The sequence below is a fragment of the Taudactylus pleione genome, unplaced genomic scaffold (assembly GCF_031769625.1).
Source record: "Taudactylus pleione unplaced genomic scaffold, aTauple2 ptg000225l, whole genome shotgun sequence".
NCBI lineage: Eukaryota > Metazoa > Chordata > Amphibia > Anura > Myobatrachidae > Taudactylus > Taudactylus pleione.
Genome location: NW_028284627.1, coordinates 1,022,782 through 1,050,255, shown reverse-complemented (window position 1 = coordinate 1,050,255; position 27,474 = coordinate 1,022,782). Strand labels below are relative to the sequence as shown.

Sequence of the window (27,474 nt, the reverse complement as noted above, 5' to 3'; positions counted from 1 at the left end):
CAATTACAGTGCACCTGAACAGCATAACTGTCTACTGACCGATTGATGGACTTTCGGTGACCCTTAAGGAGCCTAATATGGCTGCTACAGTGGAAAATAGCCTGCAGTGGGACCAATAACGAGTCGACTTACAATGTAAAACATCTTACGCCCTAGATCCATTTACATGTATATCGGTGAATGTTTCAGATGTTTTTCCTTAGTGAACTCATTTGTAGTTTAGGATTAGCGATCCTTAAACTTGAGCTTATAGCTTTGGCTGGATTGAATATGATTGCTGACAGACAGTTTAACTTATTCATTAGTTAATTACCGTCTACGTTTTAAGAACATCTAACATTACAGGGCCAGTAGTAAACATTTGTGTCATGATTTTCCATCATGCTGAAAAATCTTCATTTTTGTGGCATGTTGGTGAATGGAATTTTCTTTTAATTAAACAACATTGGTGAATATGGTCACAGAAACCTCTGAGTTAAACAATTCTAAATGGAATGCAACAAACTACTAAAATAAAGTGACATCTATATTGCAATTATCTGAAATAAAAAATGGAAATAAAGTTATAAAATTGTTCCTCAGGTCAAATTTTGAAAATGAGGTGTGCCCCATAACAACCAATCAGTCATTTGCTCTCATTTTCTATACCAGTAGAAGGCAACCTATGGCATGCCAGCTGCTGTGGAACTACACATCCCAACATGCCCTGTCAAAGTTTCGCAGTTAAGACATGATAAAACTGTAGCAAGGCATGCTGGGATGTGTATTCCTACAACCCCAGTTCTATATTTCGCTAAAAAAAATAAAAATTATAGTTAAATTGTCATTGATTGCTATCAGTTACAAATAGAATTTTTTTTATTTTTTTATTTCCCAATATCACATTATAGGGCTGAATCCTATGGTTAAGATTGAAGCATCATTGTCATCCTCAGGCGTGATTAACTGTGGGGAGGACACTGTAGAACAGGGGGGGGTGATTGGATAGATTGCAGGTACAATTGGGGTGATCGAGCGCAGTTATGGATCAGGGCATGATCACATTTCTGTAAACTTTTTTTTTTATCTCCAACGTTGGAAAGTGTACATTTTCCTCTTCATTTCCTCTTCATTTAGGGCAAAGCAGTGAAATTACATATTCAAAAGTGGAAAAAAAAGAATAAATCTCATCTAAAACTGTAATAATAACAACAATAATAAATACCGACCGCCAGCTTCCCGACTGTCTAATGCCAGCAAAGTACTAATGACAGGCGTCGAAATCCCGATGCCTGTCATTAGACCTACGACGGCGGGAGCCCAATACCGGCATACCAAACGAAGGTAAGCCGGCATACCAAACGAGGGTTAGCTTAGGGACTCCTGGGGAGGACTTAGGGTTAGGCTAGGGGACGGGTGGGTTAGGGTTAGGCACCCCCAGGGGGAGGTTAGGGTTTTGTCGGGATTTGAACGGGATTTTGTCGGGATTTGAACCGCCGGCCATGCAGCCGGCAGTAATACCTACTACACCCTAATGTACATTTTATACCGCCAGTTCAAATCCCGACAGCGGCTGGCTGACAGGATGAAAATAGTGACAGAGGCAGGTAAGTATGTTAACCTCCCCTGCCCCCCTCCCCTAACCGTAACCCTCCTTTAGTGGTGCCTAACCCTAACCTCTCCCCCTAGTGCTTTACCCTAACTTCCCCCCAGGGGTGCCTAACCCTAACCCCCCTTACCTCTCCCTAAACCTAACCATCCCGGGGGGATGCCTAACCCTAACCTCTCCCTGGGGGTGCTTAACCCTAATCCTCCCCCGTAGGGGTGCCTAACCTCCCCAAAACCTAATGCTAACCCTGCTGACTGCCCTAAATCTAACCCTCCCCCACGCGGGTAACAGGACGGACGCCCCGGAATTGCCACGTTCCGGCACGCATCTTCCTGGATTCCGGCATCGGGATTATGATAGGCGTTGGTATTTTGACGCCTATCATAAATTTCTAGCCAGCATTCTGCTGTCGGGATTGTGACATAACTACATCCCCCTTATGCCAGGTATACACCAAACAATATGTCGTTCGATCCGGAGGATCGGACGACATATCGTCCACATCGGCCAGTGTGTACTCGCTATGTCGCTGATGACGCATGCTCCCACGAGTCGTCAACAAATCGCCCTTCGGACCTGTATGCAGGTCCGACAGGCAATATCATCAGCGGGCAGGGCCGGATTAAGGCTTGTGGGGACCTCAGGGCAATTTAGCTGCGGGGACCCCCTTCAAGCCACACAGAGCAGAGGCAAGCCGACCCCCCCCAAAAAAAACCACACAAAGACACCACTCACACATACACATAAACAGTATACACACACTAACACATATATACACATTAACACATACATACACAGTATGCACACCAACACATATGCACAGTATCACATACATACATACTGTACATACATACACACATACATACACACACTAAAACAGTACACTTACACTTGAAGCAGCAGGTTGCAAAAGGACCCAGCCGGTCCCTCCTCAATTTGTTAGGCTCCGCCATCCCCGCGATTAATGACGCAGTTCGCGTTGATATGGGGGCGGGGCTTGCCATATTGGCTCCGCCCCCAATGCGGCCATCTCAGGCATCGGCGGGGGCCAGAGGGATTTAAAGCTGGCCCTCTCTCTCTCTCCATTAGACAGGTGATGCAGCAGCACTGACTGTGCTGCTGCATGCAGTCTGTCGATCAGCGCGGCTGCAGAGCCTCTACCCGGGAACAGGTGCCGCTGGACACCTGTTCTCGACAGGGTCACATCGACCCTCTGTGGGGGCCCCTCTGTGTGTGGGGGCCCAGGGACGACCGGCCCTGTCGCCCCCACCTTAATCCGGCCCTGTCAGCGGGGGCCATGCTGTCGAATGCAGCATGGCCCCAGCTGTCACGCCGTAGCTCCTGGCATCGGCAAGTGTGTACGCACTTGGCATCCCGCCAGGACCTGCCACATAAGAGATTGCGCTGGGTACACATCGTTTAGTGTGGCCTATCAGCCCTTCTTTTCTGAATTATGGGCCTGATTCAGAGCCGCTCGTAAGCGGCCGCTCGTTCGCTCCGAGCGATGTTCGCACAACTGCGCATGCGTATGGGTTGTAATACGCATGCGCGAACCAGTCATTGCGGTCGGAAATTGTGTGCTCGCAAAATAGCGAATGCCTACTAATTTGAGTGACAGAATGAGACGTTTGTGGGTGGTAACAGGGGAAGGTGCTTGAAAACGGGGAGTGGAGATCCGAACGCAGGCGTGCCAAACAGTCAAAACGGGCGTTTTAAGGGTGTGCATAATTAACAAAGCAGCGTCATCGACCACGTCACTTGGTTGCTTCTTAGCCTGAACTGTTCTCATGATTGTGGTAGGAAAATCCAACCACAAGCACTGTGAGCAGTTCAGACACCTTTCGATGTACTCGATTAATCTAATAAATAGCGGAGATGATGTAGGATGCAAGCGGCCAGGGGGCGTCTTTACAAAATAGCAAGCGCATGTTTCGTTCGCTTACTCAGACATAGAGGCGTCAACTGACCGCAAAGAGCGAGTGCTCTATTTAAATATACGGCCCCTTTTTCTGAATGAGCGAGCGCAAATAGCGTCCGGCTCTGAATCAGGCCCTATGCGCCTATATCTCAGGCTTTTATACAATAAGAGCTACAGCAAAAGGTTGGTGGGACATAAAGCAGAGAATAAAGAAGAGATGTATCAAGCCTTGGAAAGATATACAGTGGAGTAGTTACCCACAGCAACCAATCAGCTTCTAACTATTGTTACAAACCCTGTGCTAGATACCTGACAGTTAGACGCAGATGGTTTTGTTTGGGCAATTTCTGCACTTTAGCAATGGTGTAACTAGGGCAGGGCGAGCGGGGTGTGTGCCCTGGGTGCCGTGGGACCGGCGGCGCGGGGGGCGCGCCGCCGGCCACGGTAACGGCCCGCCCGCCTTAGTTAGCCAGTGTAGCGCCGACCGCAATGAGTGCGGTCAGCGCTACACATTTACACAGGACCGGCGCTAGGCTTCCAGCGCCGGTCCTGTGCTTCACAGCTGAGCCCGTTCCCTCCCCCTGAGCGCTTGCCCAATAGCGCCAGGAGGCGGACTCAGGCTGTGCATAACACACGCATCGCCGCCAGCGCTGGCGGTGATGCGTGTGTTAAACAGCAGCCAATGAGAGTCAGATAGACTCTGATTGACTGCTGCAGCACCCACCGCAAGAGCCGGGTTTCCGTCCGGCTCCTGCAGTGGGTAATGGGACAGACGTCATGACATCATGACGTCTGTCCCATAATGCTGAGCGCGCCAGCCCGGGAGGACTGGCGGGCGGCGGCGGGAGCGGTGTCGCGGACCGGTGCACCAGCAGCAGCGTGGATTCAGGTAAGTATATTTTTATATATATATTTTTTTTTAACCTATCTGCACTACTGGGGGCACAATGGGGGAGGGGGGTGGCTACTACTGGGGGAACCTCTACTGGGGGTGGGGGCACAACGGGGGAGGTGTGGCTACTACTGGGGGCACCATTATTGGAAGGACCTCTACTGGGGGGGGGCAACTACTGGGGGAACTTAATCGGGAGGGGGAACCTCTACTGGGGACTACTACTTGGGGGGGGAAACTACCACTGGGGGCATTATAAAAGGGGCCTACTACTAGAGGCACTGCACTGGGGGGACCACTACTGGGAGCAATAATAGGAAGGGCCACTACAGGGGGCACTGGATAGGGGGGATCACTACTGGGTGCCTGCATAAGGGGACCACACCTGGGAAAACTGCATGGGGGGAGGACTACTGCTGGGGGCACTATATAAAGGGCACTGCATAGGGGGGGGGACTACTACTGGGGGCACCATATAAAGGGCACTGCATAAGGGGATACCACTACTGGGCACACTGCATTGTGGGGACTGCTACTGGGGGCACTGCATAAGGGGGAACACTACATGGGACACTGCATTTGGGGGGCCACTATTGGGGGTACTGAGTAAGGGGAACTAATTGGGGGCTGTATAAGGGGGACCACCACTGGGGATACTGTATAAGGGGCACTACTATGGGCCTGCATAAGAGGGACCACAACAGCATACTGGGGGTACTGTATAAGGGGTACTACTGGGGTTAAGGTGCATATGGATAGGAATGTTCAGTGTGAAAATAAAGGGGTGTGTCATGTTGACACGCCCCATTTTTAAGTGACCACGCCCATTTTTTTTTGCCCATCGGGGGGGCTCCCTTTTCAAATTTGCCCTGGGCTCCAAATACCCTAGTTACGCCACTGCCCTTTACTTCTCTCCAAGGCTTGATACATCTCCCCCATAGACTGAACATGAACTTGACTTCCACATCATGTGACCTCCTTCACATCATGTGACCTCCACACAATACAGTTAGCACATCTCAGATCAGAAGAGGAGGGACCTTTAGGCAGCGTACTAAGTAGTCAGTAGATTAGTTTTTGGTGTCTGAGGGTTCTATTTACTAAGCAGTGTTAGGAGACAAAGTGAAAGGAGATAAGCTACCAGCCAATCAGCTCCCAACTGTCAATCTCATTTCACTTTGTCTACTAACACTGCTTAGTAAATAGACACCTGAGGATTTATGCTGATAGGCCCAATTCTCTTCATTTAATTTTCATGTATTGAATTGATTCTGCTTATTATTCAGAGTAAGGGTATGTGATGCCTACTGATGGTTAGAGGCCTGCACATGTGTCCATCAACGGTATCAGGTTGCCCATCACTGGCTAGCTTCTTACAATTCGGCATGCTTACCAAACTTGTATTTCCTACTGCTGACGGTGACCTGAGGATGGGAGAACGTCTCTCACAAACTTGTTTTGAAAATTATAAGACCATATAAATAAAAAGCTTAATACTACTACATTCAACTTTATATACATGAGTGAGACAATGGAATGCCATTGTCTGAGATGTTTCATTCAATCTCTATTTGGCAATACGAAGCATGTCATTTGCCACTGGGTGGCAGTGTTCTGCTGCTGTGACTGTATAATGAAGGATACTGTATATTATTTAAAGGCTTTAACTGCAGTAATTTCCACTGATATTACTCAAGTGAGATATTTAGAGATGCTAGGTTATATTTACAAATAGCATATGTCTATTTATTTTACTGAAAACGTATAAATAAAATTAAGTCAGAGAAAAGGCCATGAAGAATAACTGAAAACTCTGCAGCTATGTTACAGTACTGTAAAGCTGGGTACACACTATGGGCCTCATTCAGAGGCGGTCGGAGGATGCAAGCGGTCGCTCAGAAACTGGGCGGCCACTTGCATCCTGACCGCCCACCTCTGTTGCGGTCGTTAGGCTGTGGGTTAACACCACTCGGGTGATGGTCGCGATGGTCAGAGACCATCGCGACCATCGTGGCTTACGACGAAACCCTAGGGTAGGGTCTCACTTGTCGTAAGCCCCGGAGAGCTTCTGGTGATGTCAGTGGGGCCTCCCCCAAACGGCAGGCGTTCCCATAGTTTGGGCTGCCACCCCCCCGGCCCGCCTTCCAAACGGGGCGAGCTGTCAATCAACATCGACAGCTCGCCCCCTTTGGAAAGAGACCCGCTACGACCAGCGCTGTCGGTCGTAGCGGGTCTCACGCATGCGCACGAGGGAGCCGGCTCCTTCGTGTGCATGCGCACTGGCAAAACATCGAGGCGGCCGTGCGGTCGTAGACCGTACGGCCGCCTCTGAATAAGCTCCTATATGATCTATCATCCGATATATATTGTTCCGACATGGATCAGGATGATATATCATACACATTTATAGTATGTATGCCCAATCCGTTATTCCCTACTGTCGGTCATTGAACCATCTCTTCTGCTGTGCTGCACATCAGATGGGACGATTCCACGGCAGTTCTGTTACAGATGTGCCCACATACATCTATCCTCCGTGCGCTACAAGTCACGCCACACATAATGCAGGAGCTCAGTGTGACTCTGTAGTGCCGGACGTCTTATCGTGCGACTTTTTACCTTCAAGTGCGTCTTAATCACACAGAGATGAGAATAGATAGCACAAGCGGCTTATGCGGCATGCCTATGTTTTCTGTGCGTCTGCGGGTGTATCTGCATGCTAAACACTACGTTACAGTCTTACAGCCGCTGGCACTGTAACGTGGCATTTCGCATGCAGATACACCCGCAAGACGCATTTGAAGCTAAAAAGACGCATGGAAAGATGCTCAGCGCTACCGAGTCACGCCACAGATGGCACGACTAGAAGGGCTGTGTAACGCAGCAGGAAGCTAGATGTATGTGGACCCACCTGTACACGCAGCATGTAATGATACATCACGCCGTCGTACGGCAGATCATGTAGTGTGTACAGCGACGTGATGTATAGTTACATCGCATTGCCACATCGCATGGTTGCACCGTCCTAAGGTGTGCACCCAGCTTAAGTGGTATTTACAGAGTGGTTTATGTGTATTAGACTGTCCGGAGTGGAGGTATACGCTGTAACTTCTTACTTGTTACTGGTACTTCCTGGTGCATGTTTCTGTTCTGTTTATAAAGTTACATTGTTGTTATATGCTGCGCTCTAGTAAAGAAGCACACTGTGTTATTTTCCCCCCTGTGACGGCTCCGCCCCCAGGACATGTGACGTCGTGATGTCAGGGCGCCACCAGGAAGAATAGAACTTGTCGATGCGTCTGTAGGATGCTTCTGTCAGCTCTAATGGCAGCAGGGTGACTTCTCAGGCACCCAGCAAGCCAAATGAAAGTGCTGTCGCCAGGGACTGTGCCGCCTCTAGGGACCTGTGTCCAAGGCAGCAGCACCACTCACACACGCCTAGTTCATGGATTTTTTCTAATCTACATTACATATACAGTACATAGGTTCTTCTAAGAGGCATTATCCTGTAGGTTGGTAGGTTCCAGTTAAAATTTCTCCTCCATAAATGGAGTAACATCGGCCCCTCCTGCACAATTACAACAAGTCTGACCTTACTCACAAATTGCTAACCTCCTCGCACGCAGTGAGAACACAAGCTGCATACGCCATCGCAGTGGCTAATATATGCATGCCCATACCACAGCGTTCAAACGGACAGACACGTCTGCGTTTCTCTGACCACTCCACGTCACCACCCCCAAATGCTGACGTCCCGTCCCTCTGTCTGTGATGGCTTTGTATCTGCGTGAGCAATGCTAACTTGGGCACGCGCACTGTGGTGCATACGCATGCGCACCATCGACTGATGTGCGTACGTGGTTGCAATTGCGATCCATGATGAATCAGGCCCTAAGTACATTAGTATGAGGATGTTCTGAAGAGGATCACAATACCTAGTAGATTGACATCTATGATTTTATCAATAATGATGTGTTCTGAAAATCAATTAAATTCAAATGTAATGCTGTATAGCAGTGGTACCCAAACTTTCTCAGTTTGAGGCACCCTTAGGGCTGGCATCATTTTTTCAAGGCACCCCTAAGCCAAAATAATTACTGAGCAGTCCCGTTTATTAAGTAGTTGGGTCAAAATAACGCAATACGTATTTAATGAAGAAAGAGAAAAACTGTGGTATTTTTACCCATTACCCCCTCCATCTCTCTCCATTTGCCCCCTCCATGTTTCTCCCTTTGCCCCCTCCAGGTCTCTTCATTTGCCCCCTCCATGTCTCTCCCTGTGCCCCCTCAATGTTCCCCCATCTTACTTACCTTTAGTTGTGATCAACAGCACCGTTCTACAGGATCCTTCCTCAGAACAGACCAGACACTTCTCCTGTCTGATCTCCCACAATGCACTGCATTGTAGGACCCCATTCAGCAAAAGGCAGCCTCAGGATTCTCTGCCTGTTGCTTTACATTGACAGCTACCCCCCACCTCATAGTAAACCCTTCCACCTGCTCCACTATACTCTGTGCTGCCAACCCCTCTCCCACCTGTGTAAAATATATATATCTATATTTTTACACAAAAAAATACACTAGCCCGTCTCTTTAGGCCACCAGCCAAGTTGGCACCCTGCTGACGCCTCCACGGCACCCCAGGGAGCTGCAGCACACAGTTTGGGAACCACTGCTGTATGGCATATTAATGTTTGTTATACTCACCTCACCTGGAGCAAAATTAATTAACTCCCCTTTGCTGTCAAGCCGGACTTCATCAAGATTCTGGGAGTCTGGTTTGGTGGTGAAGGTCGCCCTGAAGTGCTGGGACGAGAGACTTGCCACTGTAAGGCAAAAAATTGGACTGTGGAGCCTCAGAGACCTTACCATCAAAGGGAAAGCACTTGTACTGCGCAACGAGATCCTTCCTGTTCTGCAGTACACAGCGCAGGGCCTGGCCACCTCTGGTCATGGTCTGCAGGGCCATCACAAGGGCAGTGTTTCACTTCATCTGGGGCTCCAAGATGGACAGAGTTAAGCGGGCAGTTATGTACAAGGAGCCCATCAAAGGTGGAAAGGGAATACCCGATATCCCCACCATGATGCGAGCCTTCTTTGTTTGCAACTGTATCCGCAGGACTTTGTGTGAGACTGATAATGACTCTGCAGGAAACTCCATGTCTCGCTTCTTCCTCCTACCCCTTTGGAAGGCCCTAGGCTGGGACAAGTGGGACAGCTCCATCCCTTACAACTGGAACACTCCCTGGTTCTACCTGGATGTGTCCAAGTTTGTGAGGGAGCACCAACTGGAGGGAGTTAAACCTGGCTTGTGGAAACCTAAGACTATCCACAAGCTCATCAGAGCCAAAGACGTTATGCAGCCTATTCCAGGGCTCCCTTCAGCAACTGCCAAGCAGGTATGGGAAAATGTGGCCTCCAAAAGGCTCACAAATAGACACAAGGACATGTCATGGATGGCAATCCAAGGGGGTCTGCCCCTAAGGACATTCATGCACTCCTGTAACCTGTGCAGGTACAGACATTGTCCCTGGTGCATCTCTCATGAGGAAACATCTATGCACTTGTTTTGGGACTGTACTTATGCACAGTTGTTGTTAGGTGTCCTGGAAAATGAGCTCAGAGACTGTGGGCTTTATTCAGAGGCGGCCGTACGGTCTATGACCGCACTGCCGCCTCGATGTTTGTCTAGTGCGCATGCGCACGAGGGAGCCGGCTCCTTCGTGCGCATGAGTGAGACCCGCTACGACCGACAGCGCCAGTCGTAGTGGGTCTCTTTCCAAAGGGGGCGAGCTGTCGATGTTGATTGACAGCTCGCCCCGTTTGGAAGGCGGGCCGGGGGGGTGGCAGCCCAAACGGAGGCGTTCCCATGGGAACGCCTGCCGTTTGGGGGAGGCCCCACTGACATCACTAGTGATGTCAGTGGAGAGCTTCCAGCTCTGACAGAGCCAGAAGCTCTCCGGGGCTTACGATAAGTGAGACCCTACCCTAGGGTCTCGTCGTAAGCCTAGCGGTCGTTAGAGCTGTGGGTGTTAACCCACAGCCTAACGACCGAAACAGAGGCGGCCGGTCAGGATGCAAGCGACCGCCCAGTTTCTGAGCGACCGCTTGCATCCTCCGACCGCCTCTGAATGAGGGCCTGTGTGCCAAGGAGCAACCTTTCGTACCACTCGGTACTTTATGGACTGTTTCCTGGCACCCACACATATGGGGAAATCCAGGAGGCCTGGCGCCTTATGAACTGTTTTAAGGATGCTGTGTGGCTTGCCAGGAACCGCCTCATTCTTAGAAGGGAGAGGATGTCCATCCAGGACTGTCGCAGGCTGATCCACAGCCTGCTAAGAGACTATTCCATCATGGACAGCCCTGAGGAAGAAGAGGACTAAACCCCCCTTCTTCTGCCCCTCTCCCCATGTGTGACTGTCCAACAAGGACTGGGACAGTGGCCCCCTTCCCCCTTTTCACAGTGCTGATGTTTTATTGATATGTCTTTCTATTTATTCCCCCTTCCCATATATGTGTCTGTCTTTCAATAAAAACTTCAGTTCTGTGATTCCCCCTTCCCTCCCCTCTACCATCCACACCCATAGCCCTTGTTGATTGTTGTTTTTATTTAAGTACTGAATAAATAGTGCAAAGAATTATGTATAGTATAGGATGTCTTGTGCTATATGTTTTGCAATGCATTATATTGTATGTTTGATTATGTTTGATAGTGTATTGGGTTTAGGCTGTGCTGCGACACAGTACCACTTGTATGTATGGTTTATGTATGTTTTTTGCTATCTTTATGTTAATAAAGAATGCTTTTTTCAATTAAAAATTAGTGTTTGTTATACTTTACATTCCTTGTTGTGATTAGTATATTTTTTTTAAGTACTTTATTACATCCTGCATCATAACACACTACCAGTAAACATAAGAACTGGAGAATCTCTGAGAAGGAAGATAAAACTGAATAAATATAAATAAAGTCTAGTAGAGTTATTGTGCTGATAGCTGCTTAATTGCCCTGTCTGAGAAGACGCTCGTGGAAACTATGAGACAAGTATGGTTAAGCTGCAATGGACTGAAGTGTGCTGTCAAGGGGATGTAGTTAGCAGACCAGCGGACGGGATGCTGCCAGTCTAAATCCTGACGGGGGTAGCCCGACACGGGACTTAAGATAAACATCGAAATACCGGCGACTATCTTAATCCCGGGGCTGAAAACAAGAAGGACACCATCCCGAATGAGGTAAGTCCGACGCGTCTTAGCTGTTAGCTGTATAGTATTAGGTATATGCAGCACAGCAGGGTTAGGGTTAGATTTTGGGGGGCAGGATAGGGTTAGGCACCCCTAGAGGGAGGGGTAAGGTTAGGCACCACTGGGGGGGTTAGTGTTAGGCACTATGGGGGGAGAGTTAAGTTTAGGCCCAAAGGGGGAGACTTAGGTTTAGGCACTAACGGGGAGGTTTGGGGTCTTGGGTGGGGAGTGTTAGGGTTAGGCTACAAGAAGGGAGGGTTAGGGGGAGTAGGGGGGAGGGTTAGTATACTTACCCGACCCCTGTCAGGATACCAACCATCGGGATGCCGCTGTCTGTATTTTGACATACCGATTCCCTGTCAAGTGTGTTGGCCATAGGTTTGGGACAGCCTGTGACCAGAATAACCTTGAAACACTGTGTCCTCCAAAAGTCTAGAATATTGTTCACTTTTTTTTGACCGCTGACTCCAGGACATTGAAAAAGAAATGACTTGCACTATGGGCACTTTCTGTTTTTTTTAAAGACGACAAGAATAGGGAAGTTATCCAATCAGATATCAAACTGCAATACGAGCATGGCGCTATTATCACCGCCTCTTAACAAATTGCCGACTTCTTCAAAGAAGGTGAAAGCCACTCAGAATAAAGTGCACTTTATTGAAGCCCCCCCTCCCCCCCAATTAGACTGAGTCAGTGAAGCATAGATCACATATTGTCCTGTTCCTGAAATACACAAGTGAGTAATAATGTATGACAGTTTCCCGGCAAGCCTTGTTTACTAAAGGTGGGTAAGACTAGCTGCTTCTGCTCATCCATGCACAATGGAAGTGTCAGTCACCACACAGAGCGTCCAATATAAGCGTAATCTGCTGCAGAGGGGGAAAGAGAACATTTTGTAACCTAATGCTCAAAATTCAAGTAGAGTCAGGGTTTACATGAGATACTTTGTTACAGAGTCTGAGAGGTCTTTTTTCTATTCTGCACTGCTGATGGGAACTCATTTTTCGTTTTAGGTCTTTCAAAAAGTTTTAGCAGATTTGTATAAAAATCATGCGATTAAACCCTTTCCCCCAGGAAAATCCTTATCCTCAATTTGATACTTTGGGGCTAATTCAGCAGAGGATGGAATTGCAAAGCTGCATGCAAGTGATTGAGTAGGAGTGAGTCGATGGGGAAGACTTTGGCGCAGTCAGGCTAGGTGCACATCAGAATGACGTATACAATATGCGATGGTCTTTCCTATTTCCCAGAACAAACAATATAGGGGCTGATTCAACATAGGACAGAATTGCAAAGCCACACACAAGCAGTTTTGCAATTCCGTCCTTGCTGCATTTGCGATCCCTGCACTGCGAGTGAGGTCACAGGCTGGGATAACCATCGTGACCGTGGACGGTGCCGGCCAGTTGAGTAAGCTTCAGCTTACGCAGGCTGGCCGGCTTGCAGCCCCTGGTCTTGCCACTCCCGGAAAATAGGGCCGACGCACCCCCATTTCCCGAGAATGCTTTCCGTCTCCGCACCGCCCCTTAAATGCCTCTACCTGTCAATCAGGCAGAGGCATAGCTGGGGCTGCATGTGATCACACAGGACTCGTTCTGCACAGTCGCAGGAGGGGACCTGCGCATGTGCAGATTCTCGATAATCGGGAATCTGCGTTTAGCATTGTGCTTGCGTGCGATGCTGAATTAGCCCCTTTGTGCATTACTTTATTTTGTTTTCTGCTACTGTATTTTTTTAAACAAGACTTATCTGCAGCATTAGCAGTTAAAATTAGAGATGTGCGCGGAACCCCTCTGCTTTGGTTTTGGCTTTTGCAAAACCACCCTTATATGTTATAATTTTGGTTTTGGCAAAACCACCCTCAAGTGTTTTGGTTTGGCATTCGGACTTAGTTTTGGATTTCTATAAAATTGATAAAAACACTAAAATGATGTCATTTGGACCAGTTTACGTGCAATTCAATACCCGAGATTCGTTGTTTAAATCCGAGTTCCGAACTTACCACAGACCCAAGCTGGGACTCGGTTCTACTTGGAAACCCAAAAGTGATCAGTGCTGGGACTCAGTTGTACTCGGAACCCCAAAGTTCGGGTCTGTTTAGTTTTCAGGAAAAGCAAATCGTTCATCTCTAGTTAAACTTCCCTGTTTTTTTTTTTTCCTCATTTAGAGATGGACGTATTTTGGGAGTATCTAATGTGCATATCTGTCAGATGGCACATTATAATAAGTACAATTTTGTTATTGTAACTTCCCTTTGTTAACTCCCCTCAAAACTATATTTCTAGCATCGGGAGGAGTTACCGCTTAACACTAGGTATATACTAGGTGCCAGAAACGTTACTGACAATCATTATCACGTCATCCTATTATAAATTGTGACATATGCATTAAAAAAATATTGCACACATATATATCTAGGCCTGAAATACAAATAAATAAGTGGGTTACTTGTTACTTACCCCATAGAGCCATGAAGACGGAAAAGAAGACAGTGGCCGGGTTGTCGAACAAGTGACTTGCACGAGCTGTACCACAGGCTGAACTTAAATTCCAGTAGCCGCAGGACTTGTCACATAGTGGGCACATAGTGAAAGATTGGGCATCGTCACACATTTCCTTGCTATGAGAGACAAAAGAGGACTGGTCACATATTATAGTGTTACCACTTATTTGCCTCTCGTGTCCATGCGGCCTGTTCATCAATATGTCCCCAAAGCCTCCTGAAAATTATGTATCTTGCTGTGATTTGCTGCAGTGGATACAACACTACTGGAGCAATTCTGTATTGCTCCGCTGCGAGGACAGCTGCTGGGAAAAATAGGGGAGCCACACCAACTGCCACTCCAAATTCTGCCAAACATCGCTAGCCGGGACTCACTGGCAGTAGGTGTGGTGTGGATCCCCTATTTGAATTTTGGACTGTGCTACAACCCCACCTCTGAAGCAGCCACTAGTTAGTGTGCACTATCATAGGGGGTGCTGAGTGGGGGGAAGGAAGGTGCAAGGATCCAGGAACCGTCACCTGTAGAGGGCGTAGGTTCCCACGGTAACTTGCCAAATATGGGGTGGCCTCATCGGGCCCCTAATAATGAATGAACCCATTACTTAACACATGCGGACGTTAGTGTAACGGGCCCTTTAGCAATCTAACTCAGAGTGGTTATAAACCATTAGTTACTCCTTTGATTATTTTAATAGTAGATTACATGTACAAATATTCATCACACTGAAAGACTGACATCCTAATCGTTTTAATGTTTTATATATGAATTGTTCATTGATTTAATGCTTCAGTAAAAAAGTCACTAAAGGAAAATATTATGAAGAATAAATTGAGCTTCTTTATGAATGGGGCTTGTTCTAGATTGAATAATAATGGTTACAGGCAGGGCTTTAACTAGATATTTCTGGCACACAGATATAATTGTGCAATTTGCTGTCATATCTCAATGCCAGCTGGCATCACAGAGAATCATTTTTTTCCACAGATGAGTGTACAATAGAGCTTGGTATGAAGGCGCAACACAAGGTTTGAATCCACTAAGCAGGCAGGCCTAGTACAGATAAAGTGCAATCATTATTCTGTTGACTGTTACATTCTGCAGAATATGGCAATCATTTCAGTGTAATTCAATAAACGCCGACTCTAATGAGATAATGTATAGTATTGGTATGCTAGAACCGATGAAGGCCGTGAATGCTTTTCACATGCACTTAATGAGGAAGGTAACTGCAGTGTTGTTTTTGGCAATAACTGGGTATAACTAGCTGAAGAGGGGGGCCTAGGATATGGCGTGAGTCCATCACATGATGCTTATTATAGCCAATCCTGAGGCTCCCTCCTAAGTTGGGTACACCCAGCGGCTGCTGAGTTCACTGCCCATTTGTGATAAATATTATGGTGTGCTGTAGGGATTACGGGGAAAATGTATCAAACCTTCTAAAGTGGGCAAGTGTGGAAGTTGCCCATACTGTAGCAAGCAATGCAGCTATCATTTTATAGAATGTACTAGATAAATGATAGCTGGAATCTGATTGGTTGCTATGGAGAACTTCTCCACTTGACATCTTTAAAAGGTGATACATCTCTCCTTTGCAATAATAGAAGAGTTTTCCAAAAACTCTTCTTAGGTGTGTGTGCTAAGCACTGTAAATTGCTTTGGCCAGTGGTGGACAACAGACGGCCTTCCATGGCCAGAGAGTAACTCCTTCTGCTCTTTTTCCTATTCCTAATGACTTAGATATCAAAAAGCAAAGGCAGCCTGGCTGGCCAGCCATAGAGTCACATACTACTTTGGACAGCAGCTCTGAAACTTTGCCATAAAGTTAATGTGGAGCAACCTATTGTAGCAATGGCCATTTATGAAGTGTCTGAAAAATATCACACTGCCCCCTAGTGGCCTTGGCACTTCTCACTGCCAGACAATCTGATCAGAAAGCCAGCTCCATGTTAATTTAGGAGCTATATTGCAGAAACAAAACACCTACAATGACTCTTGTACCCTGCATAGCTTATTTACTAAGAAAGGAAGATTTGCACTAAACCACAGCAATCAGTCAGACACGCTTCCATTGTCTAACCTAATCTAGATAGTTGCTGTATAGTTGCTGTGGTTCAATGCAAATGTTGCACTGAAATGTGATAATACTGTATGTAGTACAAGAGTCCTAGTCTGTCTGCCAGATGCGATCTTATACTACTGTACAGTAATCGACCTTATCATTTCAGTTGCAAACTGTGTTCAAGAAGCAATACCCATAATGTAGCCATATAAATAACTGCGGGCTGGGGCAAAAAAAACCCCTTTGAACCATGTTTTTGACCATTTTTTATGATGGCTTAAATATGTATTTTCCATCTCTCTTAATGCATAAAGTACTATACACATATTATTATGTTTATTTGTTGAGAAGAATTTTGATCTGTTTTACTGAATATATATTGGAAGATAAAGTCAAAAGGACTTTGTAGAATAGATTGTATTTATAATTAAAATTGGTTTAATAAAAAAATATGTATTATTAAAAAATATAGAATATTTTTTGCTGTAATAGGCCTTAAACTGCGTACACACACAACGATTTAGTAAATGAACGATTTTAGTAAACGATTTTCGGTAATTTTTTCAAGGGAAAAATGAATGAAAATCGTTTACTAAAATTGTTCGTTTACTAAATGTAATGAACAATATTTTTGAACTACAAACGATTTTTGCATATTCCCCTACTGAAAATCGTTGAGTTGGTCAGTCTGACTGAACTACAAACTACAAAGTACAAACGTGAACGCGCATGAACGATAATCGTTGATCGTTTTAACTCAGAAAGTGAACGATTGAGCGTTAAACGATGTCGTTATCGATAATCGTTCAAAAAATCATTGTGTGTGTGTATGCACCATTAATGTTAATATTGGTATGCGACTGTATCTCAGGTAAGTGAGTTTGGAGCAATTGATTTAGTGTAGTGCTGTCTCTCTTGGTGCAATGATGATCTCAGCACTGAGGTCTTAGGATCAATTTCCACTAAGGCTTTACATGTGTGGACTTTGGGCCTGATTCAGACCCACTCGCAAGCGGCTGTCCGCTCGCAAGTGGGTCGATGTTGTGCACTGAGCATGCGCACGACGGCGGGAGCTCCGTCGTGCGCATGCGCCAGACGCGACGAGCGAAGGACTTTCCTTCGCTCGTTGTGTCTGATTAAAGGGGGCGTGCTGTCGATGTTGATTGACAGCTGCCCCCTTTCCCAAGGGAACGCCTACCGTCAGAAGCCGGCCCACTGACATCACTAGTGATGTCAGTGGGAGTGATTTTGGCTCTGATAGAGCCAAAATCACTCCGGGCCTTGCGGTTGAAAAACTCAACCGCAGGCTCCGGCTCGCAGTGGCGATGGTCGCGATGGTCAAGACCATCGCGGCCATCAAACTGTACGCTCGTATAGGCTGTGGGTGGTGACCCACAGCTATACGAGCGTACAGGAGGACGCTCCATAATTATGGAGGGCGGCCCTCATTCAGAGCGTGCGCTCTGCTCAGAGAGTACGGCTCTGAATGAGGGCCTTTGTATGTTCTGCCTATTTTGCATGGGTTTCCTCTGGTTACTCCAGTTTCCTCCCACTAACTCACAGCACTGAGGGCTCCATTCAGACCCGCTTGCTAGATGCGTATGCTCGCTAGATGTGTATGCAAAATTCGGCTATGTGACAGCAAGGCAGGCAATCGCACGGCAAGGCATAAGCACGTCCACTATGTCCTGGCGTGCGATCGCTCTGTGTATGCAGACGCCCACCAGCCTGTCTTAAGATGCCCACTTGCGCACGTCATCTCCAGGATGTGTATGCAACCATCGGGTACCATCGGAAGCTAACGCAGCGCTTGTGGTTGACCATACCCTACCGCAAGCAATGTGAGCACTTCAGTGTAAAATTCTGCCAAGTGACGTGTACTATGACGCTGCGTCTTAATTATGAATGTCTCTGAAACAGCGTTGAGACGCTCAGGCACGGCATGCGTTCGCACCTCCACTCCCCCGTTTTCATAGACCAACCCCTGTCACCACCCACAAATGGCTTCTCCTATCACTCACTCAGCTGGGCAGTCTATGCGCAGTGAGCGTACGGTTCCTGTTCCTGGTTCGCGCATGCGCACTGTGATGTATACGCATGCGCACAATGTACACAATGGCAGTCTGCATGCGAACGCTTCTTAGCGAGCGGGTCTGAATCAGGCCCTGAGTTCTTAGGATCGATTTCCACTACTAAGGCATTCTATGTGTGGAGTCTGTATGTTCTCCCTATTCTACATGGGTTTCCTCTGGTTACTCCAGTTTCCTCCCACAGTGTAAAATCATACTGGCCGATTAATTGGTTTCTGACAAATAATTAACCCTAGTTTGTCAGTGTTTCCATGTGATAGGGAACAAGCTCCACTGGGGCAGGAACTGATTTGAATGGCCAAATACCCTCTGTAAAGTGCTGCATAATATGTGTGCACCATATAAATAACTGGTAATAGATCAAATAAATGTACAATACATTATTTAATATTATAAAAGAAAAGTCTTACCTAGGAACATCAGTGTCAACAGTTATACATCCATACAGAAAAACTATTATCCCAACTAACGAGGAAGGGATGAGTAGCCATGTATATAGACCAAGCCAGGCAAAATATAATCCAATTTTTTCTCCAAAATATTTTCTGAAATAAACAGACAGTTAAAAAATGCAGAAAAAAAACAAGAACTTTATGGCAAAGGACGTATTTGAGAACCACAGATGTGTCCACATGCAGTTAGCCATAAAAATTGCGCCAAATGGCAACATCTGATGCGCCACAGACTTTTTAATAAAATATGCGACTTATCAGCATCACTAATGCAACAAAAGACAAGGGCGCCCTGACTACTGACGCTGGCATTTCGTGTCGCTTCTGGGTACACACTAAACGATGCGTGTATCCAGCGATGTCACGCACTGGGTACACACTAAACGATGCGTGTATCCAGCGATGTCACCAAACGACCCCAGTGCCGACAGGCTGACCTATCGGGCGACGGTACACATTGGGCGATCTGGTGCCCGACCGCCCGATATGCCGCCCCCCTGCATGGGATCGTCCGCTGCATCGCCTGATCTTACATGCTGCACATAAGATCAGGCGATGAGGCTGGCGACTCTACGGGAGCACACACTACACGATGTAGTTCATACACACTACATATTTTGAACGATTTGTCGTTCCGATGTGTTGGCATCGGCCAAATCGTTAAAGATATCGTGTAGTGTGTAGGGACCATTAGTCTCTAATCTCTGTAAATAGGCAAAAGACGAAGGTCTGATACGATTGGTACACGCCATCGTTTGTTATGCTTAATCTGCGACTTTATACCAATTCCTTTGCTACTAAAATACTACTACGAAGTACCTAGGACGTGATAAGCAGATATGTATGCGGTCATGATGCAAATAAGATGCAAAATTCTGTAAAAAGTACTTCATGTATGAGAATCGCTACCCATGACGGAGCATCAAAGTGGAGCTAGAAGTCTCGCCATACTTACCTACTTTTGAAATGTCCTCTCCAGGAGAAGCCCAGAGAGCGGATGCAGTTGGGCAGTGATGGGGACGGGGACAGACTATTAGCGTCATTAGGTCTCGGGAGACTCGGCCATGCCAAGCTGTTTTCTCGTGTAAAATTAGCATATTATTTGCATAAATAAAACAACTGGAAGTGACAAAAATATTCTGCTAGCTTGCAATTATCAATTGGATATGTGACACTTGTACAACTGTGTGCGACTGAGTCTGAGGGGTCTATTTACTAAGCAGTGTTAGGAGACAGAGTGAAAAGTGATAAGAAAGTGATAAGGTGCCAGCCAATCAGCTCCCAACTGTCATCTCACAGGCTGTGTTTGAAAAATGACAGTTGGGAGCTGATTGGCTGGCACCAAAAGAGGGTACGCTACACCGGAATGGCTCATTCGCATCTGGCATCCTGCCAGAGCCGGCCCTAGGCATAGACAAACTAAGCAAATGCCTAGAGGCATTCAAGCCCGCCTAGGGCCAGCAGAGGTTTGGGGCAAGCACAGCCGGGGCACCTGCTACTGGCTGAGCAGAGATATGGCAGCTGCTACTGTCACTGTGCAGCGTCCATGATCGGAGCTCAGTTGACAGCTCCGATCGGGCCTGGCAGCAGCAAACATTGAGCGGGCTGCTGCGGAACAGCAGGCAGCATTTTGCGGGGACGGGGAACCTAGACGACGGCTAGTGGTTAGCTCGAGTGCAGTGCTGGGAGTGGGGTGAAGGGTGCTGTGCTGGGAGAGGGGTGCTGTGCTGTGCTGGGAACAGGGTTGCTGGGTGAGGGGTACTGTGCTGGGAGAAGGGTACTGTGATGGGTGCTGTGCTATGATCTGTGTTGGGTGAGGGGTGCAGGGAGCGCAGCACAATGGGAAAAGGGGCCACAGCACAGTAAGTCCACGCCCCCTCTGTGAGGCCACACGCTTTTTCAGGATCCCAAGGGGGGGCACCACCCAAAATCCGATTGGCCTATAAATGATAGGTGTATGAGGACACATCTGTATGACTCTAATAAAATGGGCATTACTATATCTGTAAATTATAGTGAATTATGATATTAGCAGGAAAAAAACTAAAAATAATGATGAAAATATTTTAGAAGAAAATTAATAATATTCTCTGCTTAAAATATTCGGTTTACTTTCTGTTTTGTGTTTTTTTTTATATACTGGATAGTTATAGAATTACATATTTTGTTTTTTATAGTACTTGACAAGAGAGCTCTTTAGATAATATCACATTGATCCACAGCAAAGGATATCTAAGAGCATCAGTTAAACTTTTTATAGCATATCTCTATCTATCTATCTATCTATCTATCTATCTATCTATCTATCATCTCTCTCTCTAGCTATCCCTCTCTCTATCTCTCTATCTATCTATCATGTCTCTCTCTCTCTCTCTCTCTCTCTCTCGCTATCTATCTATCTATCTATCTATCTATCTATCTACTATCTATCTATTATCTATCATATCTTTCTCTCAGCTATCTATCATATCTCTCTCTGTCTACTCTATATGAGCAGCACAGATGGCATAGTGGTTAGCAGTAGCACTGAGGGCACAAGTTCAAATCACAGTTATGTATATCTGTGTGGAGTTTGTATGCCCCCCCTGAGTTTGTGTGGGTTTCCTCCAGCATTCCAAAAACATACTGGTTTGTTGGGGACTTTAGACTGTATAAGGGGTATATTTACTAAAGTGTCATTTTTTTAGAAGTGGAAATGTTGCCTATAGCAACCAATCAAATTCTACTTATCATTTATCTAGCACCTTCTAGAAGATAATAGCTAGAATCTGATTGGTTGCTATGGGCAACATCTCCACTTCTAAAAACCTGCACTTTAGTAAATGTACCCCTAAGCTCCAATGGGACAGGGACAGAAATGAATGACATACAGCAGTGGTTCCCAAACTTTCTTGAATCATGGCACCCTAGATTATCAGTATTTTTTTCATGGCACCCCTAGGCCAAAAGATTTTTATTGAGAAATTTAGCAACATTTTTTAAACAAAGGAAATTGTGCTTATATGTCTGCCTTAGGTTCAGTTATGTGATGGTAGACAGGGTTGTGCTTTGTTTGTCCATATATTTTATGGTTGGGAGCCAAAAACTCTGGTATCACCTATCACATTGAACAAAAATTAATAGATTTGGTGTGGCACCCCTGCAAATGAGCCAAGGCTCCCCAGGGTGCCACGGCACCCGCTTTGGGAACCACTGACATATAATATGTTCTCTATACAGAGCTGCATAAATTGGTGGCACTATATAAAAAAAAAGATAATCTATGTAGCTAAAGTGGCATTTAAATTAGCCTAATTCTCCACTTACTTTCTGACTTTGTATTCTAGTGTGTACTATTACAGGATTACACAGTACAATGTGTCAAATAGCCACATGTGCGCTAAGCAGCTACATAACCATAGGATAAGTCCATTGTATTCTATAACCATGACAAGCTGATAGTACAGTAACTCAATGGAAGTCGAAACGGATATTACAAAAGGCTGGTAAATGCAATGATACGTGTAAAAAGACAGAATGGCAACTGTTGTGAGAGTGGTAACTCCTTAAACTTTCTATCTTTCATTAGCTGTGTATTATGATACATGATCAAGAATAGTGGTTACAGATCTCAACTCGTCTGTCATCGAAAATGTCCCAGCGCCTCTTTCCACTTCAGATCTTATCTCCCAGTCCTGAAACAGTGATCAGGTTTCCTGGACAGATGTCATTGTTTCTTTGCCAGTTTCCCAAATGATTAACCATGCAAATCAGTTTTGGTGCTTTTCCCAGCTAGGTCTGTAGCCCCTGCATCTGCTGAAATGTCCTCTTAAGCTCAAGGAAATAAAAATCCATCTTTGTTTTGCAACTTTTCTCATGTCTTTTGGCAGCGGGGCCCAAGCGTAATTCCCGGGAAAGGGGAGCTATGTGCTGGGACTAATTTTAATGTGATTTCTAAACAGTCACATTTCCTTAAGACACATCGTAGTAATTGTGTGGTCCGACTAACATATATTTGCTGACAAAACACTTTTGTGAAAAAATTTGTAAATATTGTTAAATATGTATATGACTGAACTAAATAATTTCACACTATTTCCTAAAAAGAGGTTTTTATTTAAGATCTATTCATTAAAATTGGGTATTTTTAACCGTGTTTTTTTTTTTTTAAGGATAAATTATATAATTTATAATAACATAAGAAGAGGCGAAATAGTGTGAGAAAGGCAATATAATGCTATAGAATATGGATTACAGCAACATTATTTATTGGTATATCCTCCTAAAGGCCCCCATACACGGTGCAATATAGCAGCCGATCTGACGGATTTTTACGATATCGCTGCTATATTGTACCGTGTGTGGGCATGATATTGGCCAGTGCGCTCTCCCGTGGCGTCCTATAATGGCACCTCCAGATGTTACTGCATGTTCACTTCATCTGGGGATGCGATGTACAATCCCATGCAGCGCTATGCGGGTGGGGGAGGGGAGTGCCGGCATATCAGGTGGTCGGCCACCCAATCGCTCTGTGTGTGGGGACCGCCCGATATGTCGGCCGCCGGATCGCAGGGCACATAGCAAGGTGTATATCACACTGTGTATGGGGGCCTTTAGAGCCATTGCTAATTGTCCCTTTCAGAATCAAAACTGTTGTTACAAGTTCTATCTGTAACAACATTTATTAATTACATAAGTAAGAAGTACTGTACCCACCGAGCCGTGTGAGCTGGAAATTCTAGTTTTAAAAATGTAACTGCTTACCAGGTTTTCATTCCAACCAGCCAGATTGGACAGATATCTGACAGATAATTGAATTGTGTATGCCCAGCATTAGGAATAGCCTGTCGTGCTGAGTTGCACTTAACAGCAGAATTTAATTCAGTGTTACAGGGTGGTTTCATTAGAGTAAAAAATAATTCATTTTTTACATAAACAACATACCCGTCAGTTGGTTCGCCAGATATAACACAGCAGTATACATCGATGTTACGTGTGAAAGCCCAACTCCACATGACATACCTCCTACATGGGTAAGATTGTATTAAAGTAGTGAGAAGTTTTCTTTTATGTCTTTTTTTTTTTTTTTTTTAACTTTCTTTGCAGCTTTCAAAGGGGCAGAGATGGTCACTGATTGCTGCTCTTTATGTTTGTATATGTAAACACTTAAAGTTGTTTAAAAAAAAAAAAAAGACCAGAGTGTACACCTCCTGTGTGCATGAGTGGTCTGGCACATCCTAATGCCACTGGCAACAGGATACTGGCAAATTTATGCACATAGTGCTTGATCCTGGTGGCTAGGCTAAAGCCATAAAGGCTACGCTGGGTCACAATTTCCGGCATTGGGGACAGTACCGCTTATGCCATCTGTATATGGTACCAGGTATTCCTTCTGAATCAGCAGTAAGTTAAGCCTACAGCTGTTTTCTTAATATTGAATTGATGTCATAACCCTTTTAGAGTCAGAAACAAGTGCTAAAGGGATTAAGGGGTCTATTTATCAAGCAGTTAAAAGCATGGAGAAGTGAACCAGTGGAGTAGTTGCCCATAGCAACCAATCAGCTTTGAAGTAGCATTTATCAAATACATGGTAGGAGCTGATTGGTTGCTATGGGCAACTTCTCCACTGGTTCACTTCTCCACACTTTTCACTGCCTGATAAATAGACCCCTAAGACTTAAATAGAGCACTTGGGGGAGTGGTAGGTTAGGAAGGCAGAGGATAAAACGTGGCCACACCACATGAACCACTTTAGTTCCATCCATGTGTATACACTTTGTGTATTTCCACAATTGATCAGTGTAATCTAGCAGAGAAGTTTTGTCACTTTCAGTTGTTTTATTGATACGAATAAGACGCACATTTTGAGAGAGAAAAACGCCCAGCGGGCAACCGAGTCACAAGGGACCTGGCTCAGCGAGAGAGTCTCTTTGGCGTGACTGAAGCCACAATGTATGAGGACAACTCTGTGCGTGACAATTTAGACATTCATGCAACTAATTCTACCAGAAGAACAAGCTCATCTCAGTAATAACAAAAATGTCTAAAAAAAAGAAATTAATTAATTAAAACAAAAACAAATGGAACACAATATTTAAAGTTAAATAACACAATAATATAAAGTTAAACAACTCAATATCCACAATCACTGGCAGTGCCGAGTCACACAATATATGGTACAATACATTGTTGTTGCAAGACGAAATTGTGACAAAGGGAAATATTTTAATAAGTTTTATGAGAAATATTTTAAATGATTAACATTTTGGTTAGAACTGTTTAGTTATTTTATAACAAATATTGTTTCAATTAAAAAGAAACACATTTGTAAGCCATTTATTACCTGATTAGATCGATCGGCTGATATTTGTAAAATGCCCCATATCTTGCCCATTCTTGGTGTAACAACTACATTGGGGATAAACATTAAAAAGTGCAGTTATTCTCATAAAATTAATACATTGCAAACCTGGTTACTGTCATTATACCAATATATCCCATAAACATTGTTGTTACAATTCTTGAATGCATTAATCTGAAACTTACTTTTAATTACATAGGATAAGGTTCTGCGTTAAGCTATTTACCAAAACATCCTCTCCACTTTTCCTGATAAATTAGTGCGTAACAAATCTATACAAGCTAAATAACCATGTATAAATATGTGATACACTTACACAAATGAGGGCGCCCCCCCTATTCCTTCCAATATGATTAGTGTTTTTCAGGAAATTAAACCCTGGAACTATTACACAGATAGAAAACAGATGAAGGGCAAAGAAATGGTATAGCAGGTTCTGAAACCAGGCAGCCATGTGTGAGCAATCAGAACTGTATTTTTGGAAAGAACATTTTATGTTTTTAACACTTAACACTTCATAAAAGAACCTAACGGGCAGGATAAAAGGAACACAACTGAACAAAAAAAATCCCTGCACCTAATAGCAAGAATATTTTTCCTCATATTAATGTTATAGATGTACTCTCCCCACTCTTATCCATCCATTTATTTTGGATTAACAATCATTTTAGCAAGCTACCTAAACAAAATAAACTGAAATAACTTATAAAATACAATGTGGCGTACTGACTATACTATAGCAAAAAGGCAAAATAACACACTTTTTATTAACAGCTGTAGAAATTCCTACATCCAGACCTCAGTCAGTTCTGCGGCACAGTCGTTGTCTAATCAGTCACACTGTGTGGAATTCAGAGGCATAAAATTCTGTGCTAGGCAAAGCTGTCCTAATTTGACTTTTTAGGAAACAATTTGGAAATAATTACTTGAAGAATTTATTTTGTGGTAGAATTTGTTTTTTGATTCATTTGGCTACTTTTAGGTGAGTGAAGATCAATATAAAGAGGGAGATTTATCCAACCTAAAGAGGGCAAGTGGAGGTGTTACATATTTATTTATTGCCAGTTATTTATAGCGCACACATATTCCACAGCGCTTTACAGAGAATATTTGGCCATTCACATCCGTCCCTGCCCCAGTGGAGCTTACAATCTATATTCCTTATTACATGCACACAAACACACACATACACACTAGGGTTAATTATTTGTTGGGATCCAATTAACCTACCAGTATACTTTTGGAATGTGGGAGGAAACCGGAGCACCCGGAGGAAACCCACGCAAGCACAGGGAGAATATATAAACTCCACACAGGTAGGGCCGTGGTGGGGATCCAACCCATGACCTCAGTGCTGTGAGGCAGTAATGCTAACCATTACATATAGCAACCAATCAGATTGTAGCTATCAGTTATAGAATGTAGTTGATCATTGATTGCTATAATCTGGTTGCTTTAGAATGTTTGATAAATCTCCCTTTATGATAGATAGATAGATAGATAGATAGATAGATAGATAGATAGATAGATAGATAGATAGATAGATAGATAGATAGATAGATAGATAGATATGAGACAGTGAGATAGATAGATAGATAGATAGATAGATAGATAGATAAATATGAGACAGAGAGATAGATATGAGATAGAGAGAGATAGATATGAGATAGAGAGAGATAGATAGATATGAGATAGAGAGAGATAGATAGATATGAGATAGAGCGATAGATAGATAGATAGATAGATAGATAGATAGATATGAGATAGATAGATAGATAGATAGATAGATAGATAGATAGACTGTGTGTGGTGCATTATTCCTAATAAACAGCCCCATAAAATATTCCTCCAGGTGATACATTATGCCAAGTGGACACAGAAGTAATGATATAATCATTCACAGGTAATGACATCAGAGCTTGCCATTTATACTGCTATTACTTGCAAGAGTTTGTACATATATTACTATTGCTTGTATTTTCTATTGAAACAAAAATAACTATATACTATACTACATTAGTAATCAGAAAACTTACCATCCTCTCGTTCATTTCCCCACTCTTATGATCATAAGTTCCCTAGAAATAAATTATACTCATTAATATACATTTGTAAAACACAGTAGGGGAGATCTATCAAATCTTGGTGAGAGATAAAGTAGAGAGAGATAAAGTACCAACCAATCGGGTCCTGTCATTGTACAGGCTGTTCTAGATAAATGACAGGAGCTGATTGGTTCCTACTGTATCACTCTCCACTTTATCTCTTTATAAGATTTGATACATTTCCCCCTATGTATTTTAAAAAAAAATGACATAAAGTCAGAGCTAACTTGCGCACAGCACAAACAGAACCATTCTGGCAGAGTGATGTGATTCTTACCAGGC

The 27,474-nt window shown here is 44.6% G+C and overlaps 1 protein-coding gene and 1 pseudogene across 2 annotated transcripts in view; one reads left to right on the top strand and one right to left on the bottom strand.

Annotated features, from left to right (window-relative positions):
- Positions 1–27,474, bottom strand: part of ANO2 (anoctamin 2) — a 391,756-nt gene that overhangs the window by 240,781 nt on the left and 123,501 nt on the right. For both annotated transcript variants that reach the window (XM_088478973.1, XM_088478974.1), the window contains 4 exons: positions 27,124–27,165; positions 25,070–25,134; positions 18,706–18,840; positions 14,102–14,262 (listed from right to left, as the gene is read on the bottom strand). In XM_088478973.1, the coding sequence (XP_088335099.1) occupies positions 14,102–14,262; positions 18,706–18,840; positions 25,070–25,134; positions 27,124–27,165 (403 nt within the window). The remainder of the gene's footprint in view (positions 1–14,101; positions 14,263–18,705; positions 18,841–25,069; positions 25,135–27,123; positions 27,166–27,474) is intronic.
- Positions 9,135–10,821, top strand: LOC148517200 (uncharacterized; annotated as a pseudogene).